This window comes from Podarcis bocagei (assembly GCF_964188305.1).
Source record: "Podarcis bocagei genome assembly, chromosome: 4".
NCBI lineage: Eukaryota > Metazoa > Chordata > Lepidosauria > Squamata > Lacertidae > Podarcis > Podarcis bocagei.
Genome location: NC_138128.1, coordinates 64,944,986 through 64,968,452, shown reverse-complemented (window position 1 = coordinate 64,968,452; position 23,467 = coordinate 64,944,986). Strand labels below are relative to the sequence as shown.

The following is a 23,467-nucleotide window of genomic DNA, read 5'->3' as shown; positions in this document are numbered from 1 at the left end:
TACTGGCCTTCCTTTTCCACATTTAGCACCTCTTATTCTACGATAGAAATAACTCATACTGCAAGAGATCAGTTTGTTTTTCCTAAAGGAAAAGCAAAAGCAAATCTCAACCAAAAATTAATATACCTCCTGACAAGATAATAAATACTCAAACTTGATATAAATATAGCACTCATATTCTCCAATAAACTCCACTGTTCAGACAAAATCAAAACAAAACAAAACAATAAGGACTTAATATTTAATTTCCTCACATGACACACAGCTTTGACAAATTCATATGAGGGCAACTTGCTATTTGACAAGTGAGCAACACAGTAGGAATCTTGCCCCTTTTGCTTAGTGTTCGGATTTTTCAAACTGAAACATTCATAAATAGACCTCAGTCACTGCTGAGATGATACATTTATGGACCAATTACTATAAAAAGTAAATTATTTAAACCTTAAAAAACTGAGGATGAAATATAAGCAGTTATTGAAACATTGCCTTCATCCTATGCAGTGTGTCCTGGATTTTCCGAGACTGCTTTTCAGCTGGTATCTGGTAAAAGTTGGCATAGTTGTCTGCTGCTAAGGCAGAGATGTCTGCATCCCTAAAAGATGCTATTCTGTGTCTTAAGAAAGATTGCAGCAGGTGATCTGGAGAGAACAAGTAGTGGTTTTCTTGCAGTGCATGAACCTGGCTCACAACTTTCGCAATGTTTCTTAAAACAAAAACAAATTAAAGAAATGAGTTAGTTTCCCAGCTGACAAAGGGCAGGAAAGACTAATGTGTATATAATAAATATTTTTAAATGTTTTTTTGGTAGACGCACACAAGGCATTATACAATGAAATCAAACCAAGTCAACTCTTTTTACCTATAGTGAGATGCCAAAATACTGAATGTACTTTTAAGGTTTCCATTGCTCTATATTGGTTTGTGAAGAATTCTGTGGCATAAGTAAGATTACCTAAGTTTAGTCCATTTATATGTCCCATTTCTCATCGTAAATCCTCCAGTTTCAAGCTGCTGAACATGCATTGCCAGAACATGGGCTGATGGAATTGTTGGTGAAGTCTTAAATCTCTCTCCTTCCATTAAACACAAGCTGTCACTTTTTAAAAACACCTGGTATAATTTGTATAGATACATATGCAGACACATTAGTACATGGCATAAAAGATAAATCAGATGGGGGCTTTAGGGCACTGTACATAACATGCTCAGTGCAACAATAGTGTTTTAGGGAAAAGAACTGGGATTAGAGAAGGAAATAATACAGACGAGTAAGTGAAGCTTGAGTAAGAGATTGGCATGACACAGCCTGGAAACTTATCTCCAGCCAGGTGAACCTGGACAGGGCAATGTAACATCTTAAACAATTGAAGTGGCCGCATATCTATTTCATTGGAACCGAGGGTCCCCTGGAATGTATTTCAGAAACTGTAGTCAGGCCAAGAGAATTGCTAGATTTTCAACAAGAAGCACTTCTAGATTTAGGAAGCCAGAGTCCAAGGGGCAAAGTTAGTCGTAAGACAACTACTTCTGTTTACAAGTTAAAGATTATTATCAGTAAAACCCTATGCATGTCTAGTCAGAAATAATCTCAATTAGTTTCAGTAGGACATAGCTCCAGATGTGTGTATTAGATAACATACAATTGATGGATTGATTGACTTTCTCAGTTATACTGAATCTAGTAAGATAAAAGCTATTCGGAAACAAAGGTAGGGATTCCTTTCCTGAATGAATTTCCAATTCCTCCACCAATCACTATCCAGAATTTGTGAATGTTCTTTATAGCAAAGAATTTGAATATGAGTTATCTTGAGGGACAGGTAAAACCAATCAGCGGGGGCAAAGAACAAAAAGCTTTGTTGTTCAGAAGATAAGAGGCTCTAGCTCTGACTAGGGAAATCTGGTTTAAATTCCCCCATAATCATGAAGGCTCACTGTTTGAGAAAGTCTCCCCTAGGATCACAAGATTGTAGAGAGGATAAAAGAGGAAACCTGAGCTTCTTGGGAGTAATACTGGGACAAGTGTAAAATGTAAAATAAATAAATATTGTGCTAAACATAATGTGTTGGATTCGAGACCCATTAAAAACAGTGTGAACAATAAGTGTAGACTAAGTTAAGTCTCACTGATTTCAATGGAACTTAATTTCACCTAACCAATTCTGGATCCAACCTATTTGACACAATCCAAAATGAGAGGTGTGCAAGTTCCATTGCTTTCAGCTTTCTACAGATGCCTCAAATTTCCCTAGAAAAGAAAAAAAAAGTGTGTACATTTTCTTACTAAAACTGGATTTGCTGGGAAGCGGAGAAGTGGTAGGGAAGAAAAAAAGAATAACTTGAAGTTGGCTCCTGTACCTATCCACAATTCACATAAGAGATTATATTTTTGCAGTACCTCAACAGCCTTTAGTTCTTCCATTATTTCAGACACTTTAGAAGACAAGCATTTCCAAACCTTAGTGGAAAAAGGAAATTAAGCAAAGTGTTAGTCCTCTGAAGCTTGGACTTTGATCTGCAATTCAACATATTGCCTGTCCAAAATATATTATAAAACTACAATATCTGGATGAATTGCAAAGTGAATGCTTACTCACTGGTAATTGTCTCACAATGAGGTTTTCCAGTCCTTTTAGGATTTGCATTGCAGTAGCAAAATTTCTTTGCTCATAGCAACATTTTGCAATGATGAGTAATTTTGATAGCAAGTTCACCTGCATCTGGAATAAAAATAATAATACAATACATGTTTTATAGAACATGCTGATATTTAGTGCCAATGTGTGTGTGAGACGTATGCTTGGAAACCCTCACATTGAGGCTCCAGTGAATCTATTACTGTGCATATTGTTAGGCAATGAGAGAAGGCAGGGCTGTTCTAAGGAGGAAAATGAAAACAGCTAACTGCAGAACAACCCAATGCATGGAAATGCATTATCTACCATCTATAAGCTGGCAAAAAGGTTGACTTTTAGAGCAGACTATATAAAATTAAATAGCTATCAAATATTGCTTTACATGTTGGAAACAGGTATCATGGAACACTTATTTCATGACATCCTTATTCTGTAAAACCCTGTATTTTTTTTTTTTATAATAATTTTTATTGCGTTTTTTCCAAATTACAGATAGAAAAGAAAGAACATAAACAGTAAAAAGAAAGAAAAAGACAGAGAATCTCAACCATTTCATCAACTTATTTCAGAATTCTATCGGACTTCCCCACATCTCCCGCATAATGCATTCTTAACAATAAAATTTATCAGCAAATTATAACCTTGTTTCATGTGTTTCTTTTTTTTTCAATTGCAGTTTAAGTTTAAATCTCTTGTTTTCCATTTACTCTTAAAAATATAGCATATTGTCATTTTTACCCATTTAAACCTTAGTTCTTTCATAAAAATTATCCAATTTCTTATATAAACCACTTTTGTTGCTGGGGCTAACATTCCAAATCATACGGCGTCTTAAGTTTCATATAACTTATAATACTTTTGCATATAGTCCTTAAAATTTTTCCAATCCTCCTCCATAGCTTCTTCTCCCAGATCTCGGATCCTTGCAGTCATCTCGGCTAGTTCCATGTAGTTCATCAGTTGCGTCTGCCAGTCCTCCAGTGTGGGCAAATCTTGAGTCTTCCAATGCTTAGCGATAAGAATCCTTGCTGCAGTAGTAGCGTACATGAAAAGAGTTCTATCCTTCTTTGACACCTTCTGGCCGACAATGCCCAGGAGGAATGCCTCCGGTTTCTTAGGGAAGGTGTATTTAAACACCTTTTTTAACTCATTATATATCATTTCCCAGAAGGTCTTCACTCTTGGGCAGGTCCACCAGAGGTGAAAGAATGTCCCTTCAGCCTCCTTACATTTCCAGCATTTATTATCGGACAAATGGTAAATCTTAGCAAGCTTGACTGGGGTCATGTACCACCTGTATACCATTTTCATAATGTTTTCTTTCAAGGCATTACATGCCGTAAACTTCATACCGGTGGTCCATAACCTTTCCCAGTCCTCAGACATGATGTTATAACCAATGTCCTGAGCCCATTTTATCATGGCTGATTTAACTGTCTCGTCCTGTGTGTTCCATTTAAGCAGCAAGTTATACATTCTCGATAATAGCTTGGTCTTTGGTTCTAACAATTCTGTCTCAAGTTTCGATTTTTCCACCTGGAATCCTGTTTTTTTATCTAGCTTAAAAACCTCATTAATTTGGGCATAGTGAAACCAATCTTGCACCTTACCCTTTAACCTTTCAAAGCTCTGCAACCTCCAATTGTCTCCAATGTTCTCTATTATTTCCCAATATTTCGGCCATCCGGCCTCCATATTGGGTTTTTTCCGAGCCTTGGCCTCTATTGGTGATACCCACCTCGGAGTTTTGCTTTCTAATAAGTCTTTGTATTTTTTCCAGACCATAAATATTGCTCTCCTGACAATATGGTTTTTAAACATTCCATGTGTTTTTGCCTTGTCATACCACAAATATGCATGCCAACCTAACGAGTTATTAAAGCCTTCCAGATCCAGGACATCAGTGTTTTCCAACAAAATCCAATCTCTCAACCAGCAGAAGGCTGCAGCTTCATAATATATCCTTAAGTCCGGCAGGGCAAATCCCCCTCTCTCCTTTGCATCAGTTAATATTTTAAACTTTATTCGAGGCTTTTTGCCCTGCCAGACAAATTTAGAGATATCCTTCTGCCACTTTCCAAAACATTCCACTCTGTCCACAATCTGTAAGGCCTGAAACAAAAACAACATCTTTGGCAAAACGTTCATTTTTATAGCTGCAATTCGGCCTAACAAGGATAACTTCAGTCTTGACCAAATTTCTAAATCTTTTTTAACTTCTAACCAGCATTTCTCGTAATTATCTTTAAATAGGTTCAAGTTCTTGGAAGAAAGATTAACCCCCAGGTATTTCACTTTTTTAACAATGTTTAGTTCTGTTTCCTTCTGAAACTCTTCTGTTTCAGTAGCTGTCAAATTTTTCCCTAACACCTTAGTTTTTTGTTTGTTCAACTTGAATCCCGCCACCCGACCAAATTTCTGTATCAGTTCTAAAACTCTTTTTGTACTAGATTCTGGCTCCTGTAATGTTAAAACCAAGTCATCTGCGAATGCTTTCAGTTTATATTGTTTCACTCCGACCCGTATTCCTTGTACCTGCCGATCTTTCCTTATCATGTTCAGCAAAACCTCCAGGACTGAAATAAACAATAAAGGGGACAGGGGGCACCCCTGGCGTGTTCCTTTTTCAATCTGAAGTTCTTCTGTCACCACATTGTTCACTATCAACTTAGCTTTTTGTTCGGAATAGATTGCTTCTATTCCGTTCTCAAACCCCCTTCCCACTCCCATCCCTTCCAAGTTTCTCTTCATAAATTTCCAAGAAATATTGTCAAAGGCTTTCTCCGCATCGATAAAAATTAGCACTGCTTTAGTGTTAATGTTTGTTTGTAAAAGTTCCAGAATATCAATAATGTTCCTGGTGTTATCAAACAAATGTCTACCAGGGAGAAAGCCTGCTTGGTCCTTATGAATTACTTCATTTAAGACCTTTTTAAATCTATTTGCCAAAATGTCTGCAAATATTTTGTAATCCACGTTTAGGAGTGAGATGGGACGGTAATTCTTAAGTTGAGTCTTTTCAGTTTCCACTTTAGGTATCAGAGTGATGAATGCTTCTTTCCACGTATCTGGTGCCCTCCCTCCCCCCATAATCTGGTTGCAAACCTCCACTAATGGTTGTGTCAAGTAGTCCTTTAACATCCTGTAGTACTTGGAGGTAAGTCCATCAGGGCCTGGGGATTTGCCTAACTGCATGTTCTGTATGGCAACCTCAATTTCCTGTTGTGTTATTTTACAATTCAAGATTGATCTCTTCTCTTGAGATAATTCTGGTAGGCCATTATCTTTCAGAAATTGTTCTATCTCAGCCACTTCCTCAGGCCCTTGGGTGTACAGTTTTTTGAAATATTTCTGGAAGCACTTTCTAATTTCTCCTGGTTTCTGAATATTTTTTCCTTCCACTTCTAGATTGGTAACATAGTTTAATTTTTGTCTCTTTTTCAACTGCCAAGCTAACAGCTTCCCACATTTATTCGCAGATTCAAAAGATCTTTGGTTCATTTGTTTAATTTTCCATTCCACTTCTTGGTTGATCAGTTTCATATATTGTGACTGGTGAAATTTAATTTCTCTTAAAGTCTCTTTTGATTTTGGATTTAGTCTTAATTTTTTCTCTCCGGCTGCTATCTTCTCTAATATCTTATCCTTTTTCCCATTCCAAAGTTTTTTCTTGATCGTATTTTGTTGTATCAGAAACCCTCTCATAACAGCTTTACTTGCATCCCAGATTATTCTTTTTTCCACCGAGGTGTTGAGATTAATTTCAAAGTAGTCCTTTAAAGTTTTTTGGGCCTTCTTTACAATCTCTTGATCTCTTAGCAGGTTGTCATTCATTTTCCATCTGAAGGAATCGGCAGTAGTAAATCTCATTTCTATTTTCATAGCGTTATGGTCGGAGCATGTCTTTGGGCAGATTTCTACTCTTGTGGTCTTAGGTGCCAGACCTCTAGTTGTCCAGATTTGGTCGATTCTTGTCCATGACAGATGGGCCTCAGAAAAGAAAGTTCCTTCTTTACCTAGGGGGTTTCTCGTCCTCCATAGATCAATCAAATCCATATTGTCAGTTAGTTCGAAAAAAGTCTTTGGTAGTCTTCCATCTTTGGTCAGGTTCTGGTTCTGTGACTTATCCATATAGGTAGAGACCACCCCATTCATGTCTCCCATCATAATGATGTTAGAGTAGTCCAGATAATCCAGTAATGTCTCATGAAGCTTCTTGTAAAATTCTGATTTCCCCTCATTTGGTGCGTAAATTCCTAATATCAAAACTTTTTCTCCTTGGATTTGTATTTCAATTGCCAGGGTTCTTCCTTGTTCATCTTTAAACAAAAATTTTGGTGATAAATTCTCTTTTGCATAGATCACCACTCCTCTCTTTTTAACTCTGTCTGATGAGATAAATTCTTGGCCTAATCTTTTGTTTATTAACACTTTCCTGTGGAGCCTGGTCACGTGGGTTTCTTGCAAACAAATTATATCCAAATGTTCCTTCTTCAAAATATGAAAAATCCTTTTGCGTTTTTCCGGGGAATTCGCGCCATTAATGTTCCAACTATACAGCTGTAGAGACATCCTGTATTAATCTGTTGTTGCTCTTTATGGGGTGTCTTCTTTCTTGTCTAAATCCGAGGGTGCTGGCACTTTCCCAGACTCAGGTGGAGGCCAAGGACCTGCTATTCCCTTCTGCAGGTCTTCTCCGTGGTCGTGCAGAAACTTCTGGCTATCCTCTTTCGTTTTGATTTTAATCTTCTTTCCTGTGTAGTTGAATGATAGGCCTTGTGGAAACTCCCACCTGTAGGGTATTCCGTTGCTTCTCAAAAGCCCAGCTAGATCAGTGTAGTTTGATCTGAGATCCAGTAGTTGTTTAGGGATATCCTTGTAAATTTGAGCTCTTCTGTCCTGGATCTCAAGTGCTTTATTAAAATGTAGGTCAAGTAGTTTGTCTCTCTCTTGCTTGGTCCTTAAGGTGATCAAACAGTCTCTAGGCCTGTCCTTCCTGGCAACTCTTCCCAGTCTGAATGCAGTTGTTATTTTAAAGTGTATCTTCTTGTATACCCCAGAATTTAGAAAATTCTGCTGTCAAAAAGCCAGTCAAATCCTCTTTCTCAATCTCTGGGATAGAACGTAATCTCAAATTATTTTCCCTGTTTCTCAGTTCCACCATAGACAGGTAGGCCTGCTGGTCGCTGACGTGTTTGTAAAGCGGCCTTACTTCTCCTTTCAATTCATCCGCTTTCTGAATTGCTTGGCCTGCTTTTTCATTCGCAGCCTCGGCCAATTTCCGATTTTCAGATGTAGCGTCCTTTAAACTCCCAATATCTTGTGAGTGCTTAGCCACCTGTTCAGAAAGTTTAGTAATTGAAGATGTAGCTAGGTCAATTTTAGCAGTTTGATCGTCAACCTTTTTATTCAAAATTGCAAATTGTTGTAGCATTTCCTCTAAGAGAGATCCAGATCCCCCTGCTGCCATATCCTCAGTTGTTGGCCGTTCAGCTTCCTTAGATGGAGCTGTTGTTGAGGGTACAGCTCCCTGTAAAACAGCAGGGACTGAAGATCTGCGGGCCTGGGAAGTCAGAGTTGTTTGTACTAATTGGCCTTTTCCTGCTTTCGACGCAGCTCTTGTTTTCGGTGGACCACTCATTCCACACCTGCCTTTGGATTCAAGGTCAAACTGTCAAATGTTCCATGAGAAAGACAGGCCTCAAAGTAGATAACCAAGCCACAGAGAGTCAAAACAAAGTTGGTTCTCAGGAATTTGTAAATCCCAAACTCCACTAGAGGGAGTGTTGTTACAGTTCAGGAGAGAAGAAAGAAAGTTCAGTCGCCATTAAAGTTCCTGCAGTTAAGTAAATTAACAATAATCCTCAAAGAAAACTTTTTTCCACTGGCAAAGCCCTTTCAATATTGTCCCAATAGTTTATCTGAAGATGCAAGATACAGTTATTTAATTGTATCCACCAATGATGCCTCTATGTATCCGTTTCAACTTTGTATATGTATCCGCAAAGAAGCTTTTTACCCCCTGCAAGCCCGGGACTGGGGTTTTTAAAGTTTTAAAAGTCCAGTAAGGTAGAGGATCCTCAAGTAAAGTCAAAACAGTAACAGATAAAAAAATAAAAGCTTGCCTTTCCCTTCAGTTACCAACTCCACCAGACGCATGAAGCTCCCGTCTTTAAATCCCTTTTTATTGCTTCCAGCTTGTCAGTTCCTTTGCCTTTGATCTCTAAGCACTACCGGGAGACGGACTTCCTTTTTCTCGTTTCCCGCTTTCAGCCAAATTTTAACTTTGTAGTCCCGAAATTAATACTCTTCCTACTCACGAGTAGATGATTTAGAATCCAATTCTTAAGGAAGAAAGGTCGGCGCTCATCAGCAACAGCCGCGCGGCTTCACTCCCGCAGAAAGAGCGATGAATCCACAGCACCGCTTCCCCTCCGCGCTTCAGGACCCCCTTACGGGGACCCTTCTTCGTTTTGGGGGTCGCTCTAGGTGCCCGCCGGATCCCACGGCCACGAGCTCGTTCTGCTCGTGGTTTATCTTAATGGGTCGTCGCTTTGCCGCAGCGAACGACCCTTTTCTGCGGAGCCCCTCTTCGCAGCGCAAAGAGGACCGCCATTACTTGTTTCGCGCCGCCTCCGGAAGTCCTTTATTCTTCTGTAAAACCCTGTATTGACCACATTTCTTAACAACAGGAAAAGTGGCTGTTCTCTAACTGCTTGTTTTCTGTTACAGATAGGTAGCCGTGTTGGTCTGCCATAGTCAAAATAAAAATATTCCTTCCAGTAGCACTCCTTCCAGTAGCACCTTAAAGACCAACTAAGTTAGTTCTTGGTATGAGCTTTCGTATCTGAAGAAGTGTGCATGCACACGAAAGCTCATACCAAGAACTAACTTAGTTGGTCTTTAAGGTGCTACTGGAAGGAATACACTATGTGCATTTCTGAAGAATGCTATAGATAGAAACATGGAAAGCTATGAAAAGAACAGCTAACAAAATTTCCTGCTGTGCATGTTGAAAAAATAATCTAACTTATTCTTTGATTGAGGCTGGTGCTATCAAAATGATAGGAACAAGAATTCTCAAATTGACAAAATGAATCAACATATGAAATAGGAAGACAGGGTGTATGGACCCCATGCCGCTCTCGTGTATAGTATAAAGTTAAAACAGTCCAGCAAAGCAACCTGGCACTGGTAATATATTTTATTAATAGAAATATCTGGGATTTGTACCTTCTGAATTGGCAAGTTGGACTCAGCTAAAGAAACTATAGCATAAACACATCTTGGCTGCATTGGCTGAAGAACTGAATATTGCAAACAAAACAAAAACCGATATTTTTCAGCAAACATGTCAACAATGCAAACTTTTTATGGTTTCCTTTTAAACCTGCTAAAAATGTATAAATGAATTGAGCCTTTCACAACAGCACCAAATTTATAAAAATGCCATGCATCAGTGGCATATAAATTGCATTTCTATTATTTTATGTTAGGAAACTCATCAGCTCATCAATTATCCTACTGTATATGTTTCCTCCCCAAAGTATTGAAATTGGATAAGAAAGCTTATTATGGTTCCAAGTAAATCCTGACATTAAAAAAATATGTATCATCTGTGCACATGAAGGAAAAAGGCAATGAAGTGCAGTGGTTCTTATACATCATACTAGAAGTTCCCTTTGGGATATAAATGGGGCAGATAAATGCACAAATAAAACTCCTTCCAGTGTCCTTCCTTCTGCATGCATCTGCTGGGAGTCTGGCACTGCAAGACCCCTGCAGGCAATTGACAACCAGGACATTGTTTATTCACCAGCGGCTGTAGAATTATGGAGGGCAGCTGGTTTCCAGGAGATCCCTGCAACCAGCAGAGTCACAAATTACAACACTGCCAATGAAAAGGCCATGCTGATTTGCTGGAACTAAAGGCAAAGAAACAACTGGAGCTTGCAAGACTGTGGCCATAAGAGATTTCCACATGGGCAAGAACAAAATGGGTGACCAAGTGACGAGGAGAGGATCCTCATCTTGTTAGAGCTGAACCGAGGGGCAGATATATGGGTCTTTCTCCATGACTAGGTTTATTTATGGGACTTTTATCCAACCTTTACACTTTAGCAGGGGGGCACTCAACACAGAACAAGAAAAGCATTTCCACCTTTCTCTCTCTTTTCCCCTCTAAATTGCATCCTAAAACAATAGTTCTGAATAATACTCTTAAAGAGTTCCATAGAATTTGGTCATGTTATGCCTCATTTGTTTCTGGAGTACTAAAAGACTGCACCCCTTGTCAATGGACTATATGCAGAGACACCACAAAGGAAAATCATTCATCTCAATTTCTGCTGAATTCAACTTGCTGCCACACATGTACAAATAGATGACAGCTATTTCATCACACTGTGAGAAACGGTGACGTTTTATTGGTAAATTACTTTTTAAAAGGAAAGTCAGTATGAATGGTAAAGCCAACAGATGCAATTATGGCAAATTGCAGTCTCCTATTGAACCAGAAGGGGATTGTTGAAAGGCAAGCAGCTTAGCAGTTTTATCTACTGATCTGCTCCTGGTCCCAGATATTTTTTTGAACGTTAATAGAAAGATATGTCAACTCTACACTTCTGCCAACACTTGCAGAACATAACATTCCAATAAAGCAAATTTAATGAAAGGTGGAATCATGCCCTGAATCATAAAAATGAGAGATGGGTTCATGCAACCATGTAGCTGTGGCTATCTTAAATACTGCAAACCTGACCAAATTAGTGTGAAATAACATTTTATAAACTTTAACTTTAGATAGAGATCTTTTCATCTCAAGCATGGGAAAAAGCCCCTTGATGGCAAGAACATATTTATAACGCAAGATTAAAGGAGAGTTCTAATACCCACTTCAGAAAGTCATAGGAGCATACTTGCAACTCTAACTACTACTACTTCTCTCTTTTTTCAGAAGTTTGTGTTTTGCGTAGCAAAATATCCTCTCTCCTATCTGTTTGTGCAGCAGCAGCAGCAGCAACTGTACTGCAAGTGGAGCTGAGTTGCTCTGCCAGCTTTCCAACACTATGTATCACTGCCCTCGCCAAGAGGAAGAGGCGAAGGTGTCTGAAGGCCAGCACAGTGTGCTGGCACAAACCACACCACACTGAGGTCTCTGCTTCTTGCGCCTCCTGGTATTTGGTTGTGGCTCATGAGGAAAACAGAAGAGCAATACAGCCCAACCAGCTGCTACCATGTGTGTTTGTGTGTGCAAGAATATAAACAGGAAATCTTGGCATTCATGAAACAGAAGGCTAATTAAACAAATTTTTACTACATGCCTAGCTCATGGCAGGCCTTTGCAAGGATGCAAATGAATGATCCTAATCTCTAACAGCTATGAATTTCTAAAGCCTGTATAGCTAATCCATCCCTTTTTTAAAAAACCCTAAAAACAAAGGTGCCTATAATAGATGCATTTCAGTCCTGTGCAACACTTCTCCAGGTTATCTCTGTACTGTTATAGGAAGAGGTGCTGCCTTCTGCCAGAACATACTGAATGTATTCATTCATTTCTTAGGCCGCATCTGCACCATACATTTTAAAGCACATGGGGTGGTATTCAATGCTAGTGCTACTCAGAGCAAATCCACTGATGTTAAGGACTAACTCAGGTCCATTAATGCCACTGACTCCACTCTTGTGTAGAACTTATTTGAAATGTTTGACTTCCACCAAGGAATCTTAGGAACTGCGATGGTTAAGGGTGCTGAGCACTGTAGCTCTGTGCAGGGCAAGCAACAGTTCCCAGGATTCTTGGGGTAAAGCCATGGGTTTTAAAGTGTTACAAATGTGTGCATTAAAATATATGTTACAGGTGTGAACAATATTATTAAAGATAATCAAAATGTAATATAAACAGATACAAATATCAACATAATGTCAATAAATCAATGGCAGTATACATAAATCTCAACACTACTAAAAGCAACCACACAAAACAATGATTTAAAGCAACTGTATACTCTAACCCGCAGTTTAACCAGGAGAAAGAATAAAGCATATATTTTGTTATGTAAACAGAAGCATTGGGATTGTTAGGGAGAGCCAACAGAAATTTCACTCTCTCTCTCTCTCCCTGCCATAGTATTATAAAAAAACAAACAAAACCCTTTTCTCAGGAGCTAATGTTTGCATTGCAAGTGAAGCCTCTTCCTTTGAATGTTAAATCTCTTGCAGCCACTATGGCTACTTCATCCTACTGGCTGAGAACCTTATTTAGATCATAAAGGTAAAGGTAAAGGACCCCTGACAGTTGTCCAGTCGCGAACGACTCGGGTTGTGGCGCTCATCTCGCTTTACTGGCTGAGGGAGCCATCGTTTGTCCACAGACATTTTTTCCGGGTCATGTGGCACTAAGCCGCTTCTGGCAAAACCAGAGCAGCGCATGGAAACGCCGTTTACCTTCCTGCCGGAGTGGTACCTATTTATCTACTTGCACTTTGATGTGCTTTTGAACTGCTAGGTGGGCAAGAGCAGGGACTGAGCAACGGGAGCTCACTTCGTCGCGGGGATTCGAACCGCCAACCTTCTGATCGGCAAGCCCTAGGCTCTGTGGTTTAGACCACAGCTCCAGCCACGTCCATTCAGATCATACACAGACAAAATAACTGAATAAGAAGGGTCAACCACAAATAAATTATCAATACATATGAAAAAGCAATCATGAAAAAGAGGACTGCAAACCTTAGAGCTGTAGCTTGTTACAATTTCAGCAGCAACCCAATTACTGACATTGTCTGCATATTTTAAAAGCTGCAAAAGGTAAGCATCTTGGTCACAGTTTTCCGCAAAAAGGTTATAGGCTTGAGGAGGCAATTGCTCAGAGGAAGCAGCTCTGTAAAAGACAAGCATCTACAAAATTTAAATACTAGATTATATCCATACAAAGGGGGCAAAGCAACATTATTTCCTTACAATTAGTTGAGTGTAGCTCCCAGAATTACCCAGTGGCTCAGACAAAGAGACAGGTGTTGGTGATGGGGCTAGAGAGAGACATTCCTAGTACAATAAAGGCTCCTCCTCTTGGCTGTGAGGAGTCAAACAAGATACTCTGGAGCAGCCAATGCAGTGGGTAACAAGGCTTGGCAGGAGAGATTTGAATGAAGCAACAGAGTGAAGCAAGTATCACGTCCTCCTGGCCACCTGCTTATGTGTGTGGGAGGCATTTACTGAGGGGCACTCCTGCCTTCATTCCAGCAGATGGAACCCCTGTGTGAATAGCCAAATAGGCTAAATATATTTATTTTCCCTTTTCTCTCTCTCCCTGTGTCAGTAAAGTAACTGGCACAGGTGCCTTTGATTTACAGTCCCTTACCATTTCTGCTTCGCTAATTTACTTCTGTTAATCCCAAATTATGTATAGTGGGGAAAATAATGGAGAAAATGTCTTAACTCCCAGGCTCCAGTCTTAAATTGAGCCAGCAAAATATAGAACCTACAAAACATGTCAAAGGTGTAACAAATTATAATCGTGAACTGGAAGCAAGAGGTACGTTCAAAATGTGAGAGACCTTAGAATGTTTAACCAGAAAGTTTTCTCAGAAGTATAAGCACTAAGTTGCCTTATATAAGCCTCTGGCTAACACTAGACTATTAATAAATGAAAAATATCTATCTTACAAACTAGTTGTATGCTACTATTTTGTCAAAATGTTTTGCTTAAAAAAAGTATGTTCAGTGTTCAGCATCAGGCAGTAGCTATGTCCTTGGATAATGTTGCCCTGTCTCGGTTGGTGTGCTTTGTTGAAGTCTCTCATCATACTCTTAAGTCTACAACAAATTTTCTCATGCTAATAAATTTCCCCCCAATACATGCCATTAGGCTAGGCAAAGCAAAAGTAAACTTACTTTTGGAAAGACACACTCTTATCATTGACTCCAAGGAATCTTGAATTTAGAAAGTGCACTGGGTGACATTTCTGGAACATTTCCTAAAACAGACAAAAATGGCGTCTGATGCCTTTGATCTGGTGTACACTACTTATCCATTGACCCCCTAACTCTGACAACCTCTCTAGAAAGATACCATGGTTGATGGTATCAAAAACCACTGAAGAGGTCCAGGTGAATCAACACAGTTACACTCACTCTGTCCTAGGGCTGCCATATGTCCGGATTTTTCCGGACATTACCAGGATTTCAAAGGTGGAATTGATGCCCAGGGGGAATTTCAGAAAGTCAGCGCTTTGTCCTGGATCTTAGGCAAGGCAATCAAAGGTGTCCTGGCTTTTACTTTTTGAAATATGGCAACCCTACCCTGTCTCTTTCTTGGCAGGAGTCATTCAACAGGGCAAGAAAGGCAGTTTATGTGCCAGAACCAGGCCTGAACCTCAACTAAGAAACTGACCCAGAAAGTCGGTTTTATCCAAAAATGCAATTTTACCTGTTCCAGCAGCGTCAGCTGATGGCAAAGTTGTTGTGCGGTATATTCTGTTAAGAGATATGGCATTCCATCTATTTTAGAGTAAAAGCCTGAGAATTCTTCTGTTTCATTTGAATAGCATGGATTTGCTAAAGCTGATGTAATGCTATGCTTGCCTCTCTGATAAGGTGCAACAATTTCACTTTCCTTTGAGATATTCCAATTAAAGCTCTGTACAAAAAGAACAAAAGGCATTTGCTCTGTCTATAACTTTACTCAGGCAAAAATGAACACATTATTACATAATGTAATATGTAAGTTAAGTTCAAAGACTAGTACCTGTACAATAAATCTATGCGGTTAAATTTTATACCATCATACCCTAATACAACAATATCCATTTGAGAGCACAGTCCACAAGTCTAATTGAACAGGACTCTATAGAACCCTATTATTTCTGCTTCCCCCTTGCATTAAAATAACTTTGACTTTTTAGTTCAATACTTCAAGTTGGGTTTTTGTTTTTTACATCATTCTCCATTCTAGCCTAGTTGAAAGACTAATTATAAGCCTTAGCCAGAAAATAAGCTATAGCTTGGGTTTATTAACATGTAACAAGATATGCTAACAGCAAATATTTCAACTTTGGTTAAAGAATATTTTGACACAGTTGCCATGCTATTAATCTCTGTACACTAATTTAGCTCTGGTCAAAAATATGCTCATCATGCATATCTCCATACAGCCTACAATCTTCTATTCCCAATACTGGAGATCTCTCTCTCTTGAACTGATTATTTTCCATACTAGTAATCTTTTAAGGAAGTATGATGGGGACAGATGCTGTAGGGGAGAAGAGGGGTGAAATTCCATTGTGCAAGCGGAGGTCTGCTACACTACCAGAACAGCAGCCAGGAATGACCTATTATCTGGCGTGTCTTAATCTAGGCTGTGAATGTAACTCTCAGACCCTGTAACAGTTGTTGATGTTTATTGTATTGCTTTGGGGAAAACTTGTAATAAAAACTAAACAGACAGACAGAAGAGCACATGCCAGGTGCTGCTGTCTGTAGAGCAAGTTAAAGAAGCCTCGTACCTTTTGCAAAACATCTTTTGAGCTCTTTTTGCAATGAAAGTGTAAAGGTTTTATTTCACTGGTCTCCTCCTCCTCTTCTTCTTCTTCTTCCCATTTTTCTGTCTGGTAGTATTCAGAAACATTGCTTTGCTTCCTGCTAGTAATGCTTCCCAGTAGTGACAGCAACCATTCGCCATAGCCATTGAGTGGACCTACCTACAAAGAGGGCATTAATTAGAGTCTTCTTCAGATTATAATGGCCTTAATATCTCCAAAATAAACCCTGCTTTATTAGTGTGATTTAGGAAACAAAACTTATGGATCCCCAAGGCATGTTATATCCTCTCAGTTCAATTATATCGTATAACATTGATGCAATTTTGCATGTCATGACTTACTTAGATGACATCCACCTTAAATTTCCTGTAAGTATAGTGAATTACCTTAGAAATGATAACGCCTTTTAGTGTACTCATAAAATCAGGATTTACTGCAAAGTCTACAGCATAGCAGTCTTTAATCCAGGTTTGCAGAATGGCGAAGCTACGATGACATATTTTGCTAAGCAACGAACAAGATTCCAGGCTTGAACTAAGAACAACAGAAAGTTGGTGAATAAACTGACATTTGAATATTCCACCAATTATAATTATGTACTTGAAAGGATTATGTGTCTCAGTTTATCTCTTCCAGAACACAAACAAGAAGTGTAGGTTCCTTTTTTGTAGCTTAATAAGAAAGGAAAGCTATTGAAATAAGAATGTATTTGTTGGACAAAACACTCAGCCAAGAAGAGGACTCTTGTCTTTAATTTGCAGTTGTATCTTGTAATAAATTTTATAAATCCCATCTAACTTAACTGAATGCTTTTAGTTTCAAAATAAAGCGATCATTCACAATTTCAAAGGAACAAGGAAAGACTACCGATACATCTATGCTAGTAAACTGGAATGTATCAAGAGTTCAGCTTTATTTCAACACTTACTTGGGTAATGTGATTCTGATTCTATCAAGAAGAAATTGAAAAAATTCTTCTTGGGAGCAGAAGTAACGAAAGGTGAAGAGGAATTGCTGTACATAGCCTTCTAAAAATGCATTTCTACAGAGTACAAGAAAAAAATCAATATTGTAAGCTCAAGCGTGCTTTCTTGGAATCAAGTACAGCGAAAGATTGAAAAGTGAAAGGAAGAGATTCAATTAATGTCACTTGTATTCCCACAATCTCTATTTTCTTTTAAAACAGATCCTTTGTTTTTAGAAATTCCATCTTCAAAAAATTAATGACATTAAAGCACAATCCTACATTTTCAGGAGCTGCAACGAGGAATAGATAATCCCGAGTGATATCCAACTAAGTAATATAGTAGTCTCACTGAAATGATTTATCAAACCCTCTTATGTAAACAGGTCTATTGTGATTAAACCCCATTATTTCATTGGGTCTATGACTAACACTGGACATACCCTATTTCCAGTCCATGTGAATTTTAAATGTGTTCACTTCTTAAGTCTGTTCTGTCCCATTCCAACATTAATCTGTGATTTTAAAAAATATGCAGAAATAATTGGTACTTAAATACGTGTTTTATCCCAATGTGTTCATTTCTAAATGTTGATCTGGAATGCTCAATGTAATCCAGAAAATGAGAATTTCATAAAAATAAGAGCTCCCTTTGCCTTCCCCAACCATGACATGATAAAATAAATTTAACTCTAAACTATAGGAACCCCCCCCTTGCTCCAGTACTTAAAATGATAAACAGACCATCCTACTCTCCATTGCCTAAACTTGGAAAAGAATTGTTGAAAGGAGTTGTGTTAACCTGGGAGTGATTCCTTAACTTCTTTCTCACCTTACTTTTGCAAAGCAGTGAGACAGACACTTTCCTTTCACTCTTGCAGCATAAAATGCATGGAGATTGATAACAGAATTAAACCTTCATTTCAGTAGGGAGGGGGGTGAGAACAGACATCACCTTTTGTGAGACTGCAGAACAGGCTGTACCTGGAATAGAGATATGCCATCAGCCCAAGTGGTGTTCCAGCTTGTAGATTTCTTGGCTGAGTTTGATTGTCATTACACGGGGCTCTGTACTGGGTTTTATTTATATTATAGAAGAGGAGCATGCAGTCCAAGGAGCTAACAATGCCCAGAGCTTCACTGCTTGCCATGTTAACAACTGCAAGAAGGTTGCGTGCCTCAACTCCCCATTTCTCTATAGACATAATCTGCAGCAGAAGGAGACAAGGCAGACAAAATGGTACAAGGTTATTCCAGTGATGGGGAGGAGAAGGGAAGGGACACAAAGGCACTACTAACAGGGCCGTCTTTAGCATATGCCCCGCCCAGATGCACAGATCTGCCCAGCGCCCCAAATTTTAGTTTAGCCGCCCCCAAATTAACTTCTATTGAGTGGGGAAGCCAAAGTTGTTGACCTTTTCCCCCGCTCACCTGTAAAAACAACACAGCAGGGAAAAACCTGCTTTTGTTTTCTGACTCGTCGGGAATATTTGTCGCTACGGAGTAACAGAGCGACGGAGGAGGGGGGCAGGGACTTTCACTCCATTGCTTTTCACTGCTGCCAATTGAGAGGGACTGGAATACAGCAGGTATACATTTGACGCCCCACAGAATTTGGCGCCTGGGTGCCCCGCACCCCTTGCACCCCCAGGTAAAGACGGCCCTGACTACTAATTTGCACATCACTGGGCATGCAAAAGCTGGACATGCATATCCTCACTGCCCTCCCAGGAGGTTCTTTGAACTCTGTGCTGGAGAAGGAACTGCACTAGCTCAAAGTCCACCACCCTGATTCTGACACTGCCCAGCCAGATGCCTCTAAGGAAGCTGCTCATTCTTGTGTGACCAATAAACAGGTCCAAGAACTGGTGGGGAACTATGGGAGTGGTGCTGATCAAAGGGAGCCACTTCTACACATTAAAATAGCAATGCTACTTTGGACTCTCATACTTCATTCCTCCAGCACTGAAGTGTGGCATGCAGGAAAAAAATCTACTTCCTGCTGCACTGATATGGAAACAGTAGATACCAATTTCTAATTCAAAAAGAAAGCCAAAGAATTACCTGCAGATACTTCTTCACCAGGTCAAGAAACTGCACCTTTGATTTCATTTCTTCCAGCTGTCCCTTCAGCTTGGGCAACACTGTTTTCACTTCACCACCTCAAGATTTAAAAAGTGCAGTAAGGGCCACTTTGCGTCAGCACAGATGCACAATTACTGTAACAAAGCTCTTAAAATTACAAACTACAGATATACCTTTGCTTCTTCTCTCCTTATGCAACAACCTCTGGTAGAATTTTATACTCTTCCTATAATTCTTTGTCTCCATCGTTATCAGCTGCTCAAGTTCCTGGTGTGAAGGACGGAGGGAAGTGAAAGTATAGTAAGTATAATGATGTAGTGGTTTTACTTCTGATAAGCAGAAGCTGGTTGCAAATAAGAATCAACCAACAATAACACCTAGTATTGCCCCTAACAGCTAATATGCATAAAAGGTAAAGCTAAACATTATCACATTTTAACTGTCTGTTAACAATTCTAACAACTAGCCATATGGGTCTGGTTCAAAAGTATAAATTTTGTTCCGATTAAACAATGGTTTATCAGACCCGAAACTGAGTTGTGTTCCTATATGCCATCTCTTCTCTGGAACATCCGATTATAACTGTGGTTTAAGGGCTCACTCCAAACAAGGATATGGAGGGCCATCTTGATACGGAATGAGCCCTTAAACACCCTACATGCTTGGCTATGACAAGAAACTGTAGTTTAAATAGAGCAGGATATCCTCAACAAGGCCAGGCATACAAAGGACGGAGAGAAAAGGAGAAAGCATACAGACACATAGTTTGCTCCCAATCTGCTAAACTGTGGTTAATTGGAAATGAAATTCTCTCTGAACGGGGTCATAGTATCGGAATAATAGGTACTTAAACTCATTTAACCACATAAATTGTACTTAAATGCCTTTAAAATTATTGATGAACATAATTATTTTCATTAATATTATATGCACATCATATAACCCTTTCTTTCTTTCTTTCTTTCTTTCTTTCTTTCTTTCTTTTTCTTTCTTTCTTCCTTTCCAGGAATACTGACAAGTCTATAGTCTGTTTTAAATTGAATGTTCAATGCCAGCTGAAGTAGACTTCAACGAACGGTGTAAAAAATCAGGATGAATGAAACAAAGTATTTATAAAAATATCTAGGGACCATCAAGACTAGTCATGTGTCCCAAAACAAGTCAATGTCATATAGGAAATAAAGACTTTGCTCTGTTTGCTTTCATTAAAAGATTTATATTCCGCAATTCTATCATGAGATACCAAAGGTAGCTTTTCCCAGCTCTGCAAGGGAGATCTGTATGCTAATATGGTTGTATATCATTGTGTGAATCCAGACTCCTTTCTTTGTGCATCTGATGTAGACCAGGGTATACATTCCTATTCAGGGGCACACTAACTGATGTGTGTTTCCCCTGAGCAAACAGTTCTTAAAGGGTGGAAAGAGTAAGTGAAAACAACAATAATTCAGATTCTTTCCTGAGTTTCAAAAGCATGTTTTCAAGTTGTAGGCAAGAATCCTATTAAAGAAGAATTACACAAAAGTCCTGGTGCATTTCCGTCTGGAGGGTGGCCTTAGCATGTGAGTGAAAACAAGCTGTATGACTGACACACCTGCAGATATGCAATAAAGCCTGGTGTTTTAATTATTTCCATTGGAAACCATTATCAACAAAGCACAGCAGTTAATTCTAGAATGAATAACTTCTTAAATCAAATAAGTGAGGTCTGATTAGGGCTGTTTACCTTAAATAGCAGCGGCATTGCCTTATAGCATTCTAGGTGAATGTGGGTGTTTGTAAACTGAAAAGCATTTTGTGAAATAAAAGAAATGGGAATACAGCCAACAAACTCAAAGACAAACCAGTTCTCTTTCTGGTTTGGAAAAAAAAAATCATTAGGTTTAACTCAACATAAGCTTTTGATCTGTTAAAGTAAGGACCATCTTCCATTGCTCTCCCTGAAGCTAAAGATGCCTGAAGGCTAAAATTTCTTTGATAAGAACACAAGGTGATGTGTGAACTAATACAGTGGCTCTTGAGAACAGCCTTTGCATTTAAGCACATATTAAAGACCAAAGGTCAACGTTCTTCGATTCAAAACATGTCCTCACAAAAATGATGTCTCTGCTAAATACTTGACCTACTATGTAGGCAGAGAATTACACATCAAAAGTGTGCTAGATTTCTGTGAGCTTGATCGCTGAAATTGTAATGCTCATTGTAAGACTATACAAAACCCTTGATATTAGCTGGTAGTGAAAGCCTAGTAAACCATTTGGAGTACAGAAGAGACGGCATTAAAAAACAACAACCCCAGAGTTTTTTATGGCACCTTAACGACGAATACACTTATTACTGCATAAGCTGCTGCAAACTCAAGCCCACTTTGTCAGATGTGTGAAGTGAAATCTTAGTTGGCAGATACAAAAAGGAGCAAACTGTAAAGTTGAATGGCAACTCAACCAATGAACTCCAGCAGCAGCAGCTCTCCACAAAAGGGCTCCCCCCTCTCCTTCCCTGGGGCCTGAGATTGGTCCCCAGTACAATCTGTAAGGGAAGGGGACAGGGGATTGCTCAGCCGGGCAAGCTAATATGCTTGTGAGGATGGAATGTCTGTAACAGTGTGACATTAAATTCCACTCGTAGTCTTTAAGGTGTTGCAATACTCTGCTGTTTTCTCTGCAAGGGGCTAACATGACGTTTCCATTTCTCTTGCGAACAAATGTCTCAACTTTCATAATCAGGCAGAGTAGTTTAAGGCACAGCTTCGCAATTCTCCATGACTCCCCTTCATGCTCATTAAACATGAAGCCCAGGGAAGCTCCCTACCCCAACATTGCTCATGATACTGTCCAGATTACACAAACCTACACTGGTACTTATATGTACTGCAAGAGGATATTGCAATAGTGTGGACAATAGTAACTAGAGTAACCCATCTTGATAGGATGGAGAAAATAGGTTTTAAAGCATATCCAATGCTTTTAAATCACCCATATGAATGCACCTTGTAGAAAGCATATGTAATGTACTAGTTTACATCTGGAAGAATTAAAATGTAGCCTGCTTTTCATGCTCTATATTACACCTTGAAACAAAAAAAAAGTATCCCTGATTTTTCATCCATTCTTGAAAATCAGGATACCTACCGCTTTTTTCGCATCTATGTCTTGTGCATCATTAACTTTCCGCTTTCCAAGTTTTCTTATGTAGTGATGTACTTCCAAACTAAAACATTCCGAACCATAGAATGCAGTGCTCCAACCAAGACAAAATCCACACAGTTCAGATAAGCAGGGAGCTTTGGTGCAAACATTTTCCTCCAACTTTAACAGAACCTGCTCTTGTTCTTGGTTCTCTGCTGGCAAGTCTGCACGGAGGTAACATTCGTTGGCTTGCAAAATTTCTCCACCATTCTTTTGGATTCCACCTGCAATTTCCTGTGATTTGGCTTCCTTTTCAGAATTATCTTGTGGGAGGTCATCTGCATCTGTGCCAGCAATAGAAACTGCAGTTGTGTGAAAACATGTTCATCACATTTCTTTCATCAAACTGGCAACTGTCACCAAGCCAATTGGCATAAAAAACATGCGCACAAACATTATGTGTAGCAGCTGTGGGAATATTCAGCGGGGCAGGAGAGAATATGTTGTTTATTAATATCTTTTCTAACTTGCATTAGCAAGTTTCTTTACTTAGCAGCATGCATTCCCCTTTTCACAGCAGAAAACTAGTTGCAAACTCATGTGAGTTTCTTAAGACAATACGCAATTCAATCTGGCTCGTCCAGATTGAAATGTGTTCTAATGTTTTCCTGGTAAGACCACTTGAATCCCTCCTAAAAGAATAAAGACACCACAGTCTTATTCATAAGCAATAAAAAGAAAGTTTACTCATGATCGGGCAGAGCACAGTGTGATCCCTGAAGGCAGGTTTATTTCTTTTAAAAAAAATTTATTGGTTTTTTAACACATAATTAACACAAACAAAACACAATACAATTACAAACAAACACATAAACATGTAAAATTTCAAAACCTTCTTTTCTTAAACCCTGTTTCTCCGACTTCCCCATACCTTCCCTTTCTGCATCCCTGTTTTCAAATTTCTTCCAGCAAATCCTCGCTTCAAAATTTAACTAATTGACCTTTTACTCCTCTTGTCTTTACCAAATCAATACAGCAGTAACCTCTTAGTTTCCTAACCTTGGCGTTTTAGCATTCATTTATTTTATAATAGTTCTTAAGATAGACTTTGAA

General features: G+C 39.0%; 1 protein-coding gene across 9 annotated transcripts in view; it reads right to left on the bottom strand.

Annotated features, from left to right (window-relative positions):
- Positions 1-227: 227 nt before the first annotated feature.
- KNDC1 (kinase non-catalytic C-lobe domain containing 1) overlaps positions 228-23,467 on the bottom strand; it is an 80,443-nt gene continuing 57,203 nt past the window's right edge. For 4 of the 9 annotated variants that reach the window (XM_081189442.1, XM_081189449.1, XM_081189448.1 and 1 more), the window contains 14 exons: positions 22,358-22,716; positions 19,400-19,493; positions 19,206-19,303; positions 18,126-18,349; positions 17,106-17,219; positions 16,564-16,711; positions 16,142-16,336; positions 15,067-15,276; positions 14,532-14,614; positions 13,368-13,518; positions 2,601-2,723; positions 2,402-2,461; positions 956-1,113; positions 228-706 (listed from right to left, as the gene is read on the bottom strand). In XM_081189442.1, coding sequence (XP_081045568.1) covers positions 475-706; positions 956-1,113; positions 2,402-2,461; positions 2,601-2,723; positions 13,368-13,518; positions 14,532-14,614; positions 15,067-15,276; positions 16,142-16,336; positions 16,564-16,711; positions 17,106-17,219; positions 18,126-18,349; positions 19,206-19,303; positions 19,400-19,493; positions 22,358-22,716 — 2,249 coding nt within the window. In that variant the 3' untranslated portion in view covers positions 228-474. Of the gene's footprint in view, positions 707-955; positions 1,114-2,401; positions 2,462-2,596; positions 2,724-13,367; positions 13,536-14,531; positions 14,615-15,066; positions 15,277-16,141; positions 16,337-16,563; positions 16,712-17,105; positions 17,220-18,125; positions 18,350-19,205; positions 19,304-19,399; positions 19,494-22,357; positions 22,717-23,467 lie in introns of those variants that run through there. The other 5 variants (XM_081189443.1, XM_081189444.1, XM_081189447.1 and 2 more) reach the window with 5 other exon arrangements.